Source organism: Abramis brama, assembly GCF_963993115.1.
Source record: "Abramis brama genome assembly, chromosome: 15".
NCBI lineage: Eukaryota > Metazoa > Chordata > Actinopteri > Cypriniformes > Leuciscidae > Abramis > Abramis brama.
In genome coordinates, this window is record NC_139977.1 from 18,952,471 (window position 1) to 18,965,728 (window position 13,258).

The 13,258-nt window shown below is 37.7% G+C and overlaps 1 protein-coding gene across 4 annotated transcripts in view; it reads left to right on the top strand.

The window, feature by feature from the left end:
- The window catches only part of arhgap32b (Rho GTPase activating protein 32b), a 110,633-nt gene that overhangs the window by 77,254 nt on the left and 20,121 nt on the right, over positions 1–13,258 (top strand). For 2 of the 4 annotated variants that reach the window (XM_084136844.1, XM_084136847.1), the window contains 8 exons: positions 250–336; positions 2,838–2,975; positions 5,508–5,600; positions 5,709–5,831; positions 5,947–6,024; positions 8,605–8,686; positions 10,168–10,218; positions 11,000–11,074. In XM_084136844.1, the coding sequence (XP_083992970.1) occupies positions 250–336; positions 2,838–2,975; positions 5,508–5,600; positions 5,709–5,831; positions 5,947–6,024; positions 8,605–8,686; positions 10,168–10,218; positions 11,000–11,074 (727 nt within the window). The remainder of the gene's footprint in view (positions 1–249; positions 337–2,837; positions 2,976–5,507; positions 5,601–5,708; positions 5,832–5,946; positions 6,025–8,604; positions 8,687–10,167; positions 10,219–10,999; positions 11,075–13,258) is intronic. The other 2 variants (XM_084136845.1, XM_084136846.1) reach the window with 2 other exon arrangements.

The window sequence follows — 13,258 nt, forward strand, 5'->3', positions numbered from 1 at the left end:
ATTATTTATAATATGTGGACAGTATGCTCAGCTGATGACAAATCATTTAACACATCTTCAAACCCGGGGAACAATCTCTGCACCTTACTACACAGAGACACGTTGCTGCTAGTAATTTTTTCACCAATATCAAAAAAGCTTCTCATAATAGCAACAGAATGTGATGTCTTAAGTGTTTTCAGCTGTCACTAAAACAAGAAAGTGCTCTCTTCTCTCTGTTCATTCCTTCCTTCATCTCTTTCTTTATAGTTAACCCTCGCAGACGAACAGACTGAAGTGACACGGAATGGCCTGGAGTCAAAAGAGCCTGTGTATTTGGTTCAGATCTACTGTCAGGTAAGACAGAATATATTGTATAATAATGCTTGTCTATGTACATATGCATGGGCGTCTTTGTGCACTTCATTGCATCTAACATTAACATCTAACATAACTTCCAAAAACAAGTATAGCAGAATCTAGTACCAATCTGCAAATGCAGTATGGTGATTTTTCACAGTAAAGGGAGAGATGAAATCATCAACTTGAGACACCCCAGTAAAGCCATAGCCTAACTTAAACTCAACTATGTGTTGTTGCTTATAAATTTGAGATGCAGACCTTCTACGGTTTCGCTTTAGTGTGTTGCTACAAAATTTTAACTGTCCTTTTTTTGCAAAAAAGTAAAAGATTAGCTACTGAAATGGATAGTCCACTCAAAAACTAAATTGGACATCATTTCTATTTTTAAGTGAACTGTACCTAAATCTGGTACAGAAATCAGGCAGCTGTCTGCTTGTGTACTTGATTTGAGCACTGGCAGATGTGATTGAAAGCTCAGTGGAAAAATATCTGAAGTCTTGGTTTGTGTGTGGAAACCTCATTCCATCTTGGTGTGTGAGAACTCATCCAAATCCACAGCACTGCTCCTGTGTGTTTAAAATGAGAAAAAAATAAAACATTAACGACTGAGAGTGCATGTTTGGCCAGGAGCCGTCTGAATGGACAGGGATCAGACACACAGGAAAAGCATTTTAGTTCCACTCTCATTGCCGTTTTTCCAAACAAATGCTCCTCAGTCCCCTATGAAATGCTTTGGAAGCAGGAAGGCTGAACAACTGTTTGTTTTTCCTATGGGTGCACTAGTACACCAGCATTTTTTGAAGTCTTTTCTCCCTTCCCTGGTTCAGAGAGAAGTGTTTAGGGCGAATCATAGACATTGAGGTTTTCCATTTAGTGTGGATATGGACTCTGTGGCTTGGATACTGAAGAAATGAAGGGAAAAGTGCAGATATTCCAAAAGAGAAAGGAAAAATACTAAATGGTTTTTAAAAGTGGTGGTGTCATAAATTGACTTGAGGTTCATTAGAGTGGATAATAGGCCTATACAATGTAAATTTAGCTAGAATAGAATTCAATATGGTCTTATCACATAGGTACAAGGGACCAAAATTAGTTTTTGTGCCTTATCTTCACACTAATGGCAGGTGAATTGAGAAAATATATCAAGAATTTTTACTAGCCACAAAACTGTATTCAAAATTGATTTTCTGTGCAAGGAGCTATTTTTAATCCTGGATTAGGATCATGTCGGTCTAAATATTCGCCAAAAGAAAAAAACTGTTTTGTAACTAACAAATGTACACATGCTGCTGTATGTCATTTAATTAGGAAATCTGATTGGTCGGCTATGGTCAACCGTGGGTCTACAGGAGTGCACAGTGTGTTCTAGTCAAGCGGCACAACATTGGCAGGATGATTGATGCTTTACACAGGGCAGCCACAAAGGAAATCCACAATGAGAGGCAGGAAAGAGAAACTAGCATACTCAGTCTATTCCCACTCTTCTCCATAGAATCCCATCAGCATATTCAGTTTCATGCTCATTGATATCTTCTAATTGAGAATTCTCAAGTGCTCTATACTGCTGCTGATGCCCCTATCATAACTGCATCCTTTTTTCAGACAATAATGTAGTGCAGTGTAGTTTTGTAGAGTTTGCCGTTTTAAGAGACACTCATGTACAGATTTGAGTTGATTTACTTCTATGATATACAGTACGTTCAAAGGGGTTAAGATGATACAATTTTTTAAAAATGTTTTCAAAAAGAAGTCCTTTATGCCCATAGAGGCTGCATTTATTTGATCAGTAAAATAGTAATACTGTGAAATATTTTTACAATATAAAAACTTAATTAACCTATTTTAATATTTTCAGCAGTCATTACTCCAGTCTTCAGTGTCACATGATCCTTTAGAAATCATTCTATTATGCTGATTTTTCTGCTCAAGAAACATTACTTATCAATGTTGAAAACGGTTGTGCTGCTCAATATTTAATTCATATTAGCTGATTTTCTGAACATGAAACATATTTATCTTATGATGCAACATTGAAAAATCTAATCTTTTAGTAAGAATGACCCAATACCCAACAACCATAATTTTCTGGGTGTTTAAAAATACATTCTAAAATCTGAAGTGAATTGGGATTCACCTTTATCAAAAATGTTTTTATTTATTATTATTTCAAAACATTGGATTCTATTCTTTATCTACCCTAAAAGTATCAATATTTCCTTCAGGAAATGCAAATCTAGTTCTACCTATAAAAATGGTTTGTCACTGTCCCTCTCCTCATTGCTTTGAATCCTGCTTTGTCCAGGATTAAACACACACAGCTGTGATGTGGCTGCTCTGAAGTGGCTGTTTTGTGTGGTCATCGTGGTGCTAGACTGGCCAAATGAGGTTTATCCAAAAAACAAGCCCTCATATTTACTCTGCAGACCAAACGTCAACATGCTCGAACACTTGTTTGTTTACCTTCTGAGTTACTGCCCTCTTTTACTGCCCTGCAGGGACGAAGCTGGATCGTGAGGCGGAGCTATGAAGATTTCCGAGTCCTGGATAAGCATCTCCATCTCTGCATCTATGACCGCCGCTTTTCCCAGCTCCCCGAGCTTCCCCGTTTCGACAGCCTGAGGGAAAGAGCAGAGGTAAGATCCCCAAGCACTCTTCTTTTAGCACTCCCCTGCGGCCAATGAGCCATTTCAGGCTCCTTTTTTTAGATAAATGCAGAATGGTTAGGGTTAGACCTTTTATACCCAGTGCACAAGGAGCTTATCCTGGAAGATGTCCCTCTTAGAGCAGTTTTAGTCATCTGTGGTGAGTGAGTGCTCAGTGAGGCTGGTTAACAACACCTAATGGTGTCCCTTGAGAGACCGTCATATAGAGATATCCCTGTAGTATACGAAAAAAACCTCTTCTTCCTGCTGTGTTGGGGATAACCGGCATTTGTTTTACAGAGGAGTATACTTGAACCGTGGCATATTTTCACAGCTAAATTGATCTGCTTTGAAGTTTGAGTGGCTGATAATGCCGCACATTGTTTTGCAGTAATGGAAGTCTCTCCAAAGCAGCTAAGTGGAAGCTCCCACTATGGTTTTTCTGTGTAACTGGGTGCTTTGAGATTCTCAATACAGGAAAACAGCTTTGAGGTCATATTTCATTGAATTTTGCCGTTTTATTTATAGAGAGACAATTTAGAGATTTTGGTAAAGATGTATCTGAATTTTGAAAGGGGATCTCAGTATTATAAGCCCTAAGATGATCTTAAAAGGTTAATTGGCTCTGATTTATAGGGGAAAACACCTCAAAGGACAATCTCATTATGAGGCTGGCATATGCATTAAATATGTGATATCTCACACAAATAAGCCTCATTAGCACATGAGCACAACATAACATGAGCAAATAACTGAAGCAGGCAACCATATAATTAGAGAACACTGTTCAACTTCTGTTTACATACTTTCTTCACAATTTTCTCTAGTATAGTCAACACAAGCAGAGTTGCCTTGGATTCTGGAGGTACATGTAGCTGTATCGAAATCTTGCAGCTGTCTATACAGTCTTCTTTGACCTAATTATGCTTCCTTTGCAGCCCCGTTTGGCCTTAGTTTTACATTTTGGTTAGTCTGTGCCAGCATATGTCTGGGAAAGGAATTGACAGGAGTGTGGATCCTGGGACATGTTCAGCTGGAACAGATTCCATCTGTGCTCTGTGGATCATGAATAAAATCTTATAGGCTTTCACTGGTACATCTCCTGTTTTCTCTCGTAGGCTGTTCACCAGTCACCAAAATCATTGCTTTTCATATTTATTAAACTAATATATACACTATATGCCCTTATTTAGGGGTAATTATAAAGTTTAGTTAAGAAACAGCATTTTTTTATAGAAATCTTTTGCAACATTTAAATGTATTCACTGTCCCATTTGATCAATTTAATGCATTAAACAGTATGTGTATATTTTGCAAGGTCTTGTACATTGTTATGGTTTATATTTGGCCAAAATACCCTCCAATATTTTCCATATGCACATTTGCTGTGACTTGAGGAGAAATATTTGAATAAACATTTTTACCATTCTGTATCAAAGTGCAATAATTTAATCTTTTCTAAAAAGAGAGACATATACCTTGATTAGTGATTTAGATTTGATTTAGTTCTTTTGTTTTGACCTTCCTTGTCAGTATTTAGTAAAGTTTTTGCTATGCATTATAAATACACACAGGAATGCATTATGACATTTAAAACAAATGAAGTAGACCAAACTGGGATATGGAGCATCACAAAACCACATGCTGACGTTTTATAGAGCAACTTAAATCAGCTTCCAGAATTAACTGACGGTAAAGAAATGCTCTTTAATTTTCTCTGCCTAAAAAAATACTATGTAAAACACACAAAGAAACACTTTATTTAGGACTGCTGTTGGTTTGGTGCTATGAAATTAGCTTTTTTTTTAACACTTGCAGGTTTTAACATTTTGCTCTTTGCTGATGAGCTGACATCCTACTGTCTCTGTTTTCCACTAGGAAAGACTTTTATTATAACTACTGTATTTTTAGACTAAGCTGTATGTATTAGGGTTTAAATAGGCTGTAAAATTTTAGAAAGAGATGTGTGGTAGAGCACTTTTATTAGACAGATCTTTTGAGCTGTATAAATATGAGACCGCTCCACCCCTCCTCCTGCTATATTAGTTTTTATGCAAGCTGTGTGGAAGTATAATTCAGATCATTTTATATTTGTGTCCAACTTCATCCCTTTTAAAGTAACCACAGTCACCAAACATATACTCTGAAAAACAATGACAGACTGTTATGCCTCAAATAAATGTATACAAAGCGGCTTTCACTGAAGAGACTAGCATTGCTTTTGAGAATGTGTAGAAACAAGAACAGTTGTTTTCATGAGTTACTTAAATATACATAGATTTGAATTCTACAAGTTTAATGTGAGCTATGCCGAAACTCTGCTTAGTTTTTAACCGGAAAGCTGCATTCCTTATACCTACCCTACCATTTTATAATGAGAAAGTATGCAAACTCTAACCATTCGTTCTTCAAGTTGTGCGCCTTTAACTTCCCTGTAAAAATACTCTGTATTTATAGAATTACCCCCTTGGAAGCTGTTACACTTGCTTAACCCTCCCTCTCTTGCTCTTTTTCTCCCAACAGGCAGTTTCCCAGATGCTGATGGCTTACCTCTCCCGTCTCTCAGCGATTGCTGATAACAAGATCAACTGTGGGCCAGCCCTCACATGGATGGAGGTACAGATTTGATGCCAGCTGAGAGAGCTGATTGGCTGCTTTTTATTTACATGAATAATCAGCGAGGATGAGGGATGTTCACTGAATATAATTCATCTCTTTCTCCAGGTTGACAATAAAGGGAATCACTTGCTGGTGCATGAGGAGTCATCCATAAATGTTCCAGCTATCGCAGCGGCCCACGTGATCAAGCGCTACATTGCCCAGGCTGCTGATGAGCTGTCATTTGAGGTGACTGGGCTAAAAATGAAGATAGATTAATGCAGTATTGAAGATCTGTGATTGCCATACTAATAACAGTTATTTTGTGAAGAATGCTGTTGATAATTTTCTCTTTCTCTGTCAGGTGGGGGATATTGTTTCCGTAATAGACATGCCACCCAAAGAGGACACCACCTGGTGGAGAGGAAAACATGGTTTCCAGGTTTGTTACATGTGATTTAGTCCTCTACTTTAAGTGTACATGGCAGCTCAGAAATTGCAGGTAGGGTCCCCCTGGAACAACAGACGGTTAAGTGCTTTCACAGTGATCATAGCTCTTCAGTCTCTAATAAAAGTTGAACCTGCAAACTATGGTGGTGCCAGCCCTGCTCTTTAATCACTTGGCTGCTATGGAGGAACTAGCAGTGTACCTCAAATAATAACAATGTAAATTAATTAATATAAAATAATGAAATGATAAATCACCAAATATAATAAATCAAATTGACAATAAACAGACATATGAAATGACATCATATTTAAAATGATAATTAAATGTTATACATTAATACGTCACTTTCAAAGTGACAAAGATAATTTAAATTGTTCAAAATTATAATTAAATGTAATAATACATTAATAGCTCATTTTTAAATTCATCTTTTAAGTTTCATTTTTAAAAAACTATTAACCTAATGCTACCTTGGTCCATTTGGCAAATACTTTTACAAATGCTTTATCGCCATCTAGTAAAGTGTCAAAAACAAGCTGTGTGATTTGTCATGCTACCACTAACAAAATGACTGTTATCAGTGTAAAATATGGTTTGTTTGTGAAACGACACTAGTTTAATAGCAGAGCTTGGCTCATCATTCACTTGTGTATACGAGTACACAAACCCACTCGTGAGTCACTTCACATTCTGCCAACCTGCCAAACCATTCTCTCTCATTGCCCCACAAGCATATGTCGCCTTTATTTTGCCCTGTCAGTATGCAGTGCTTTGGCATGTTATGCCATTTTTGTATCTCCACTGAGTCAACGCTAGGCCCTGCGCAGTGAGACTGGCTCATGGTGGCAGATGTGTGCTGGATCCACCGGGGGGCAGTCTGACGTTGAGCTCTGCCAGGCTACAGCTGGGTCAGGTAGCCAGCATCTGTCTGGATGGAGCATGAGTACACAGCAGTGCCAGCTGTCACCACCACAATCACCACACTCTGATGGCAGCAGGTTCTCAGGGAATGTCAGAAATCTGATGTTGAAGAGACTGAGCTTTTCAAAAAAATGTCTGAGATTGTTGACAAAGTCAAGGTTATACTAATAGACATGGTTAATGTTTTCTGCAAGATAAGATCTTATGACACAGAAAACCAAGGCTTTTGTTATGATCTTGATTCATAAGTAATCTTCAATTGGTTTGTAGATGATAGAATGATAAAATCAAACTATGTTGTAAATCATGGCAAGCATGTTAGTTTGTTTCTGTGTCTCCTTATTTTTTTCATGTTTGTGTGTGTGAGAAACTGCTGAACTTTGAATCTTCATTTAGATTCTTTTATCTGCAGGTTTACAAGATGCACGGCCATTGAAATGTATAATCCTTGGTGTTTTTGTCCCTTAATATGATACTGGAATTTTACAATGGTGTAGATTTGAATTTGTTTTCAACCCAAAAAATACCTTAGTAACAGCACTGGATTTAAAAGTTTGTCGGCTCCAAAAATGACTCCAAAAGGACTCAACAAAAAGTTTTTTTTTTTTTTAATTACATTGGCTTGACATCAGATCATCATAATTAGCAACGACAAAATATAATATAACACAGGAAACCAAACTTTTAAGTTTGCAAGCGTAAAAATAATTACTATTAAGATTTTAGACCAATGCAAGAATGTAATCAATGCCCTAACTCTCTCACACTGAGTCCTGCCACAATATTTCATCCCGTTTTCTATCAGCTTTATTTCCAACCCAACTTCAGTTTCATACACTACAAATCAAAAGTTTGGGGTCAGTAAAAACAAATAAAAAAATTATTCAACAAGCATGCATGAAAAATGTTCTTTTGAACTTTCTATTCATCAAAGAATCCTGAAATAAAATATCAAGTTTCCACAAAAAAATATTAAGAAGCACCGCTGATTTTAAAATTGATAATAATAAGAAATGTTTTTGAACACCAAATCACCATATTAGAATGATTTCTGAAGGATCATTCAGCTTTGCCATCACATTTGAAAATATATAATAAAAAAAATGTATATTGTAATATTTCACAATATTACTGTTTTACTGTTGATCACAAATTCAGCGTTGGTGTGCGTAAGAGACTTCTTTCAAAAACATAAACAAATATTTTTACATTATTCTCAGCTGTTTTGGATTAGTTAAACACCATTCTAGATGTGCTTATGCAGAACATGGAAGCATATCCCAACTAATAGATGCCTGTTTCCATGATGCTGTACACTTCTTGATCATTTCAGGAGCTCAAAATATAAGCATAGTTTAAAATAGTTTGGGCTACATCTTCGACCAGATATTGTCAAATGATTGTTTATTAAACAGTCAAATTGTCAGAGTTCACCATTCTCCGTATTTTAGCTTTGTAGATTGTCTCAAGAATAATTATTATAACATATTGATACTGTAATATTTTGTGTCATGATGACATGCTATTTTCTGATTGTGACTAAGTGCTGGGACAGCTCATCAGTTCTTATGCAGAGTGATATGATGAAGCCTTGGCATGTCTGTCTCCAGAGAGAGAAGGAGCTTTTCAAACCTTCTCTGCTCTTCACAGGTTGGCTTCTTTCCCAGCGAGTGTGTGGAGCTGATAAACGACAAGGTCCCGCAGTCTGTCACCAACTCGGTGCCAAAACCAGGTACCACAAAGCGCACACGCACATACACACACCTCAAATCCTGCTGGGACAGCTCATCAGTTCTTCTGCTCACGTCTGTATTAACTATCCCAAAACAGCTTACTTCCACTGCTGGCCATTATAAACTGCACTAACTGAGCAATCATCATCAGGAAACAAACTACAAGGTCACACTTGCTGTTCATAAGCATTAAGATTCCCCCCGAGGCTGTTGGGCCTTTGTAAAGATGCAGGTTTTTAAAGGCTAGCTTGTTACTCATGTGTTGCAGTGAGATATTAATCGTGTTAGAGCAAGAGAGAGTCGATGGGAACAAAGTTTACAAGTGACGTGTTGAATCAGCCACGGATGGAGTCTGTGTGGTGTGTGTACTTGAGTGAAATGGAACAGGTGCTGACTCGAGCCTCTGCGTCCTGTTGCATGAATCAGAAATCTTCAAACCTCCATGAAGAAAAGACTACAAGCTGTGTCCTTGGGAAGGGTGCAACTGCTTTTTAAGAAAGTGTCACTTTAGATTTCAACACATTGGGTGCGAGACAAGGTTTTCAGATCTCGAAGCATGTCATCAACACACTGCATGGGAAATTTGTGGTTCGCTACCAGTCCACATTCTCTCTTTCTCCCCCCTCCTCACATAGGAACCCTTTGACCCTCTTCATTTATCACATTCATAGTTATATGTGTTGTGCTGTTGTTTGATTTCATTCCTAATGGTTTGTTGTGTGTATGTGCCTTAAATGTGTATCACACACTGTGGTGCAGCATGGTAAGATTTATCCCACGCCATCTCACTGGCAGAGTACTAGAATGTCAAAAGAAACAACTTGATTCATAGACATCTCAAATGGACTGTTGCTAGCTTTCACAATCCTAACACGAGTAATACATTTAGTCATATTTGGAGTGGCTGTGGACCATGCAGACTGCTTTATGACCAGTCAATTTACATCATGACTTGGACTAACTGGCCTACCAAGCCCTCTGGAGACTTATCCATCACCTTCAGCCGTTTCTGTTTGGTTTCGGCCACCTTGTGTATCAAATCGGTGCTTATTGGCATCTGCAGAAGGATGAATCATCATCATGACTCATCAGACCAATCAGAATGCTGGCTTGCATTAAGTGGGCGGGAGGGCTTTTTGGCACATAATTTTGTGGGAGTAATATTATCACAGAGATGCAATGACATGGCACAGCACAATCAGCCCGGAAAAGAGCACTGTGCTCTTGGGCGTAATTGCAGCAATGCTTTTTACTGTTTCATGATTAAGGGCAACGCAAGAAAAAAATTAGGTACGCAGAGTTTATATGATTAGCTTTCACACTGCAGATCCTTTTTGCTGGGGTGTAGCTCATGTTTACTGCTTGCTTGTACACCACCTACTGACTCTGTGGTATGTGTTTGGAATGTATGTTGCATTGCTTTGCACTTATTGCATGTGTGATATGTTATTTGACCATGCTTCCTCCACTGCTCCCTCAGCGTCCCCCTGCTCTGGTCTGCGGCCGGCCTCCTGGAGTCTGTTCCCACCCTGTGCGTGCTGGTATATTCTCCCCAACGTTAAAGGGCTAGTTCACCCAACAACAAAAAACAGTCATCATGTTCTCATCTTTATGTTGTTCCAGACCTGTATGACTTTCTTTTAACCCATTTACTTTATATTTTATTTTGGAGCTGAAAAGACTTACTTTCTTTAATGCTAGTTATAGGTTTGTTTCAGAAAAAGTCATACCAGTTTGTAATGACATGAGGCCAAGTAAATGATGACCATTTCATTTTTGTTTTAACCATCCCTTCAAATACATACAAACAGACAAACATGTTGTCACACACCCATCTCTCTCTCTCTCTCTCTCTCTCTCTCTCTCTCTCTCTCTCTCTCTCTCTCTCTCTCTCTCTCTCTCTCTCTCTCTCTCTCTCTCTCTCTCTCTCTCTCTCTCTCTCTCTCACACTCTCACTCACACACACACACACATTTTCTCACTACCTTTCTTTTATCAAACTTTCACCCTGTATGCATCAATTGTTCTTTGGCAGAATCATAAAACTGTGTTTCTCTTGCATTGCAGCTTAGAGCACTCTCATCCATGATAGACTAGTGTTTGTCTTCACATGAATTTTACTGCACCAGCTTTTATCATTTATGGCACCTTCAGAACTGTTGTGAAATTTTCTTAATGGACAGGAAATGTGGAGTGAGGGGAAAACTCTCCTAAAATATTTCTAAGCTAATAGAGCTGCATGTGCAGCTGTTGTTCTCATGTTCTCTAACTCATGGTACCTCCCTCTCCCCTTCTCTACTCTCGGCATGCAGATTTGGAGATGGAGAGTATAAAGCAGGACAGTGCATGGGCACCCGACCCATTAAACCCCTACAGGCTGAGCTCAGGTAGACCAAACTGTTTATCCATGTACTACGTCTAACACGGACTAACCCCAAACTCTCCTGTGCATCTCCGCACAGTCGCCTGCTGCTCACGGGTGCTCTGAACACTATTGGCACTCCATAGCATTGGTATAATGTAGTTTCACTGGTCTTTCCTAACATCATGTGTTAACTATATAGGATCTGGTGCAAGCACAACAAATATGGAGTCTTGTTTTCCACTTTTCACTTCACACTCCTCTGGTGTCTGTGACTTTTATCCTGATAGCACTCTCTTTCTCTCTGCCTTGACCTGCATTTGAAAGCATGTGATTGTTTATCAGTGTTTTTGCATTTTATTTTACTGTAGTGCTGCCATACCACCAATCAGTCTCTTTTTGAAGACATACATGATATGTAGGCTGTCGAGCAATATTAGTGATTTAGTTTTAAATTGATCAGTATTAGACAATTTTGGATATTTTAATTGTACATACTTTCCATTATATTGTTGTGATGCCTAATTTCACTTTAAATCCTGTAACATGATTGATTTTAGATTGTAGGGTTTTATTTTTTATTTATTTAAATAAGAGTTTTAATGTCTTCTATTTATTGCTTATCGGCCATTATAATGGAAGAATATCACCAATAATGTATATTTCATTGTTTTTGCTCGTTGTCCCTATTTTTACATTTGTTATCTTTGCCATCATTAAATGGTCACTTCAAATTAACATTTGAAAACCTAATAATTTAATAACATTTCTAAATGTAATCTTTAGCAAATCCAAGAATGCATTTATTTTTCATACACTATAATGTTATTTATAAACTTAACTTGATTGATTCGTAGTTTTTTTTTTTTTTTTTATGTACGCAAAATAGTGTAGAATTTTAATGTCTGCTATTTATCAGGTATCAGCCATAATATGAAAATAATTATCAGTATCAACCAGAATTTGAATGTCAGTGTGTCAATTCTATTTTGACTAAGTCTACATTTTAATGTCTCTGTATTCAAAAAGAGGTTTGTGACGTCAATTTATGGCCCAGTTTGTCTGCTCTTTCAAGTGCACCACATTGTGTTTTCCAGAAAGCCCCATTGTGAAGTTATTTTGCAACACACTCGTTGGCTGATTTACATGACCCTGGTTGAAAAAGGCTATAAAATAATCCCAGCTTTGTCCACTGGCAATATGAACTACAGTCTCTCCATGGTTACTCAAGCACATTCTTGTGTTCAGCCTTTGTGCATGCTCAAATACAGCATACCTCTCCGCTCCCCTGCAGAGCTTCAGCCAAGCAACAAATGCCTATCACATAACACAAAACACCTTATGAATCATTCACCTCATTAAGCAAATGCCCTGTGTAAATGGTTAACCTCATAATGTCCTATCGGGCAGGTGGTGTAACAGTGATAAAGGTTGCTGGGAGTTTTATAGCATGAATAGGGCATAATCTAGGTTATGAAAATGCCTCAAATATAATCTTTTTTTTGTTGTTGTACAGACTTCTTATACTCGGCCGTAGCAGGTGCTGCTCCAGATGTAGTTCCCTTAGCTCCCTCTCACTTCCTAACTTCCTTGTGGGGTAACAATGTCTTCCTCTCAGTGGAGTAAAGGGCAGCTGCCTCTGTGAACAAGCCAAGACAGCTGGAAGGAACTGTGAGAGAACGAGAGACAAACTGTGTTAGGTTTACATAGCAATATGTGTCCGTTCATCCTTCAGGGGATTGTGTACTTCTACTTCCTTACTGGCCTGTTCTGAAAACAGAGACTTTTATATTAGCTGTTGGGTTGGGAGACTGGTTTATTGTTGTTTGTTGTACTCGTACACATTCCTATTAACACTTTTTGATGGTTTATGAAGTTAGCAGATACTATGATTTGAATGTAGTGCGCAAGGTTTGTTTGTTTTCCAAATCCCTTTGCTCTTGTATATTTATGTGTCTATATATGTACACACACATACACTACCATGCTAAAGTTTGGGTCAATATTATTTTTATATAATATAAATTAACTTTTATTAATCTTTAAAAAAAAATAACTTTTATTTAGAAAGGATGCATCTAACTGATCAAAAGTGACAGTAAAGACATTGAGAATGTTGAAAAAGATTTGTTTCAAATAAATACTGAAAGAAACATGTAAAAGAGTATCAGGGATTCCACAGAAATATTAAGCAGCAATATTATGCTGA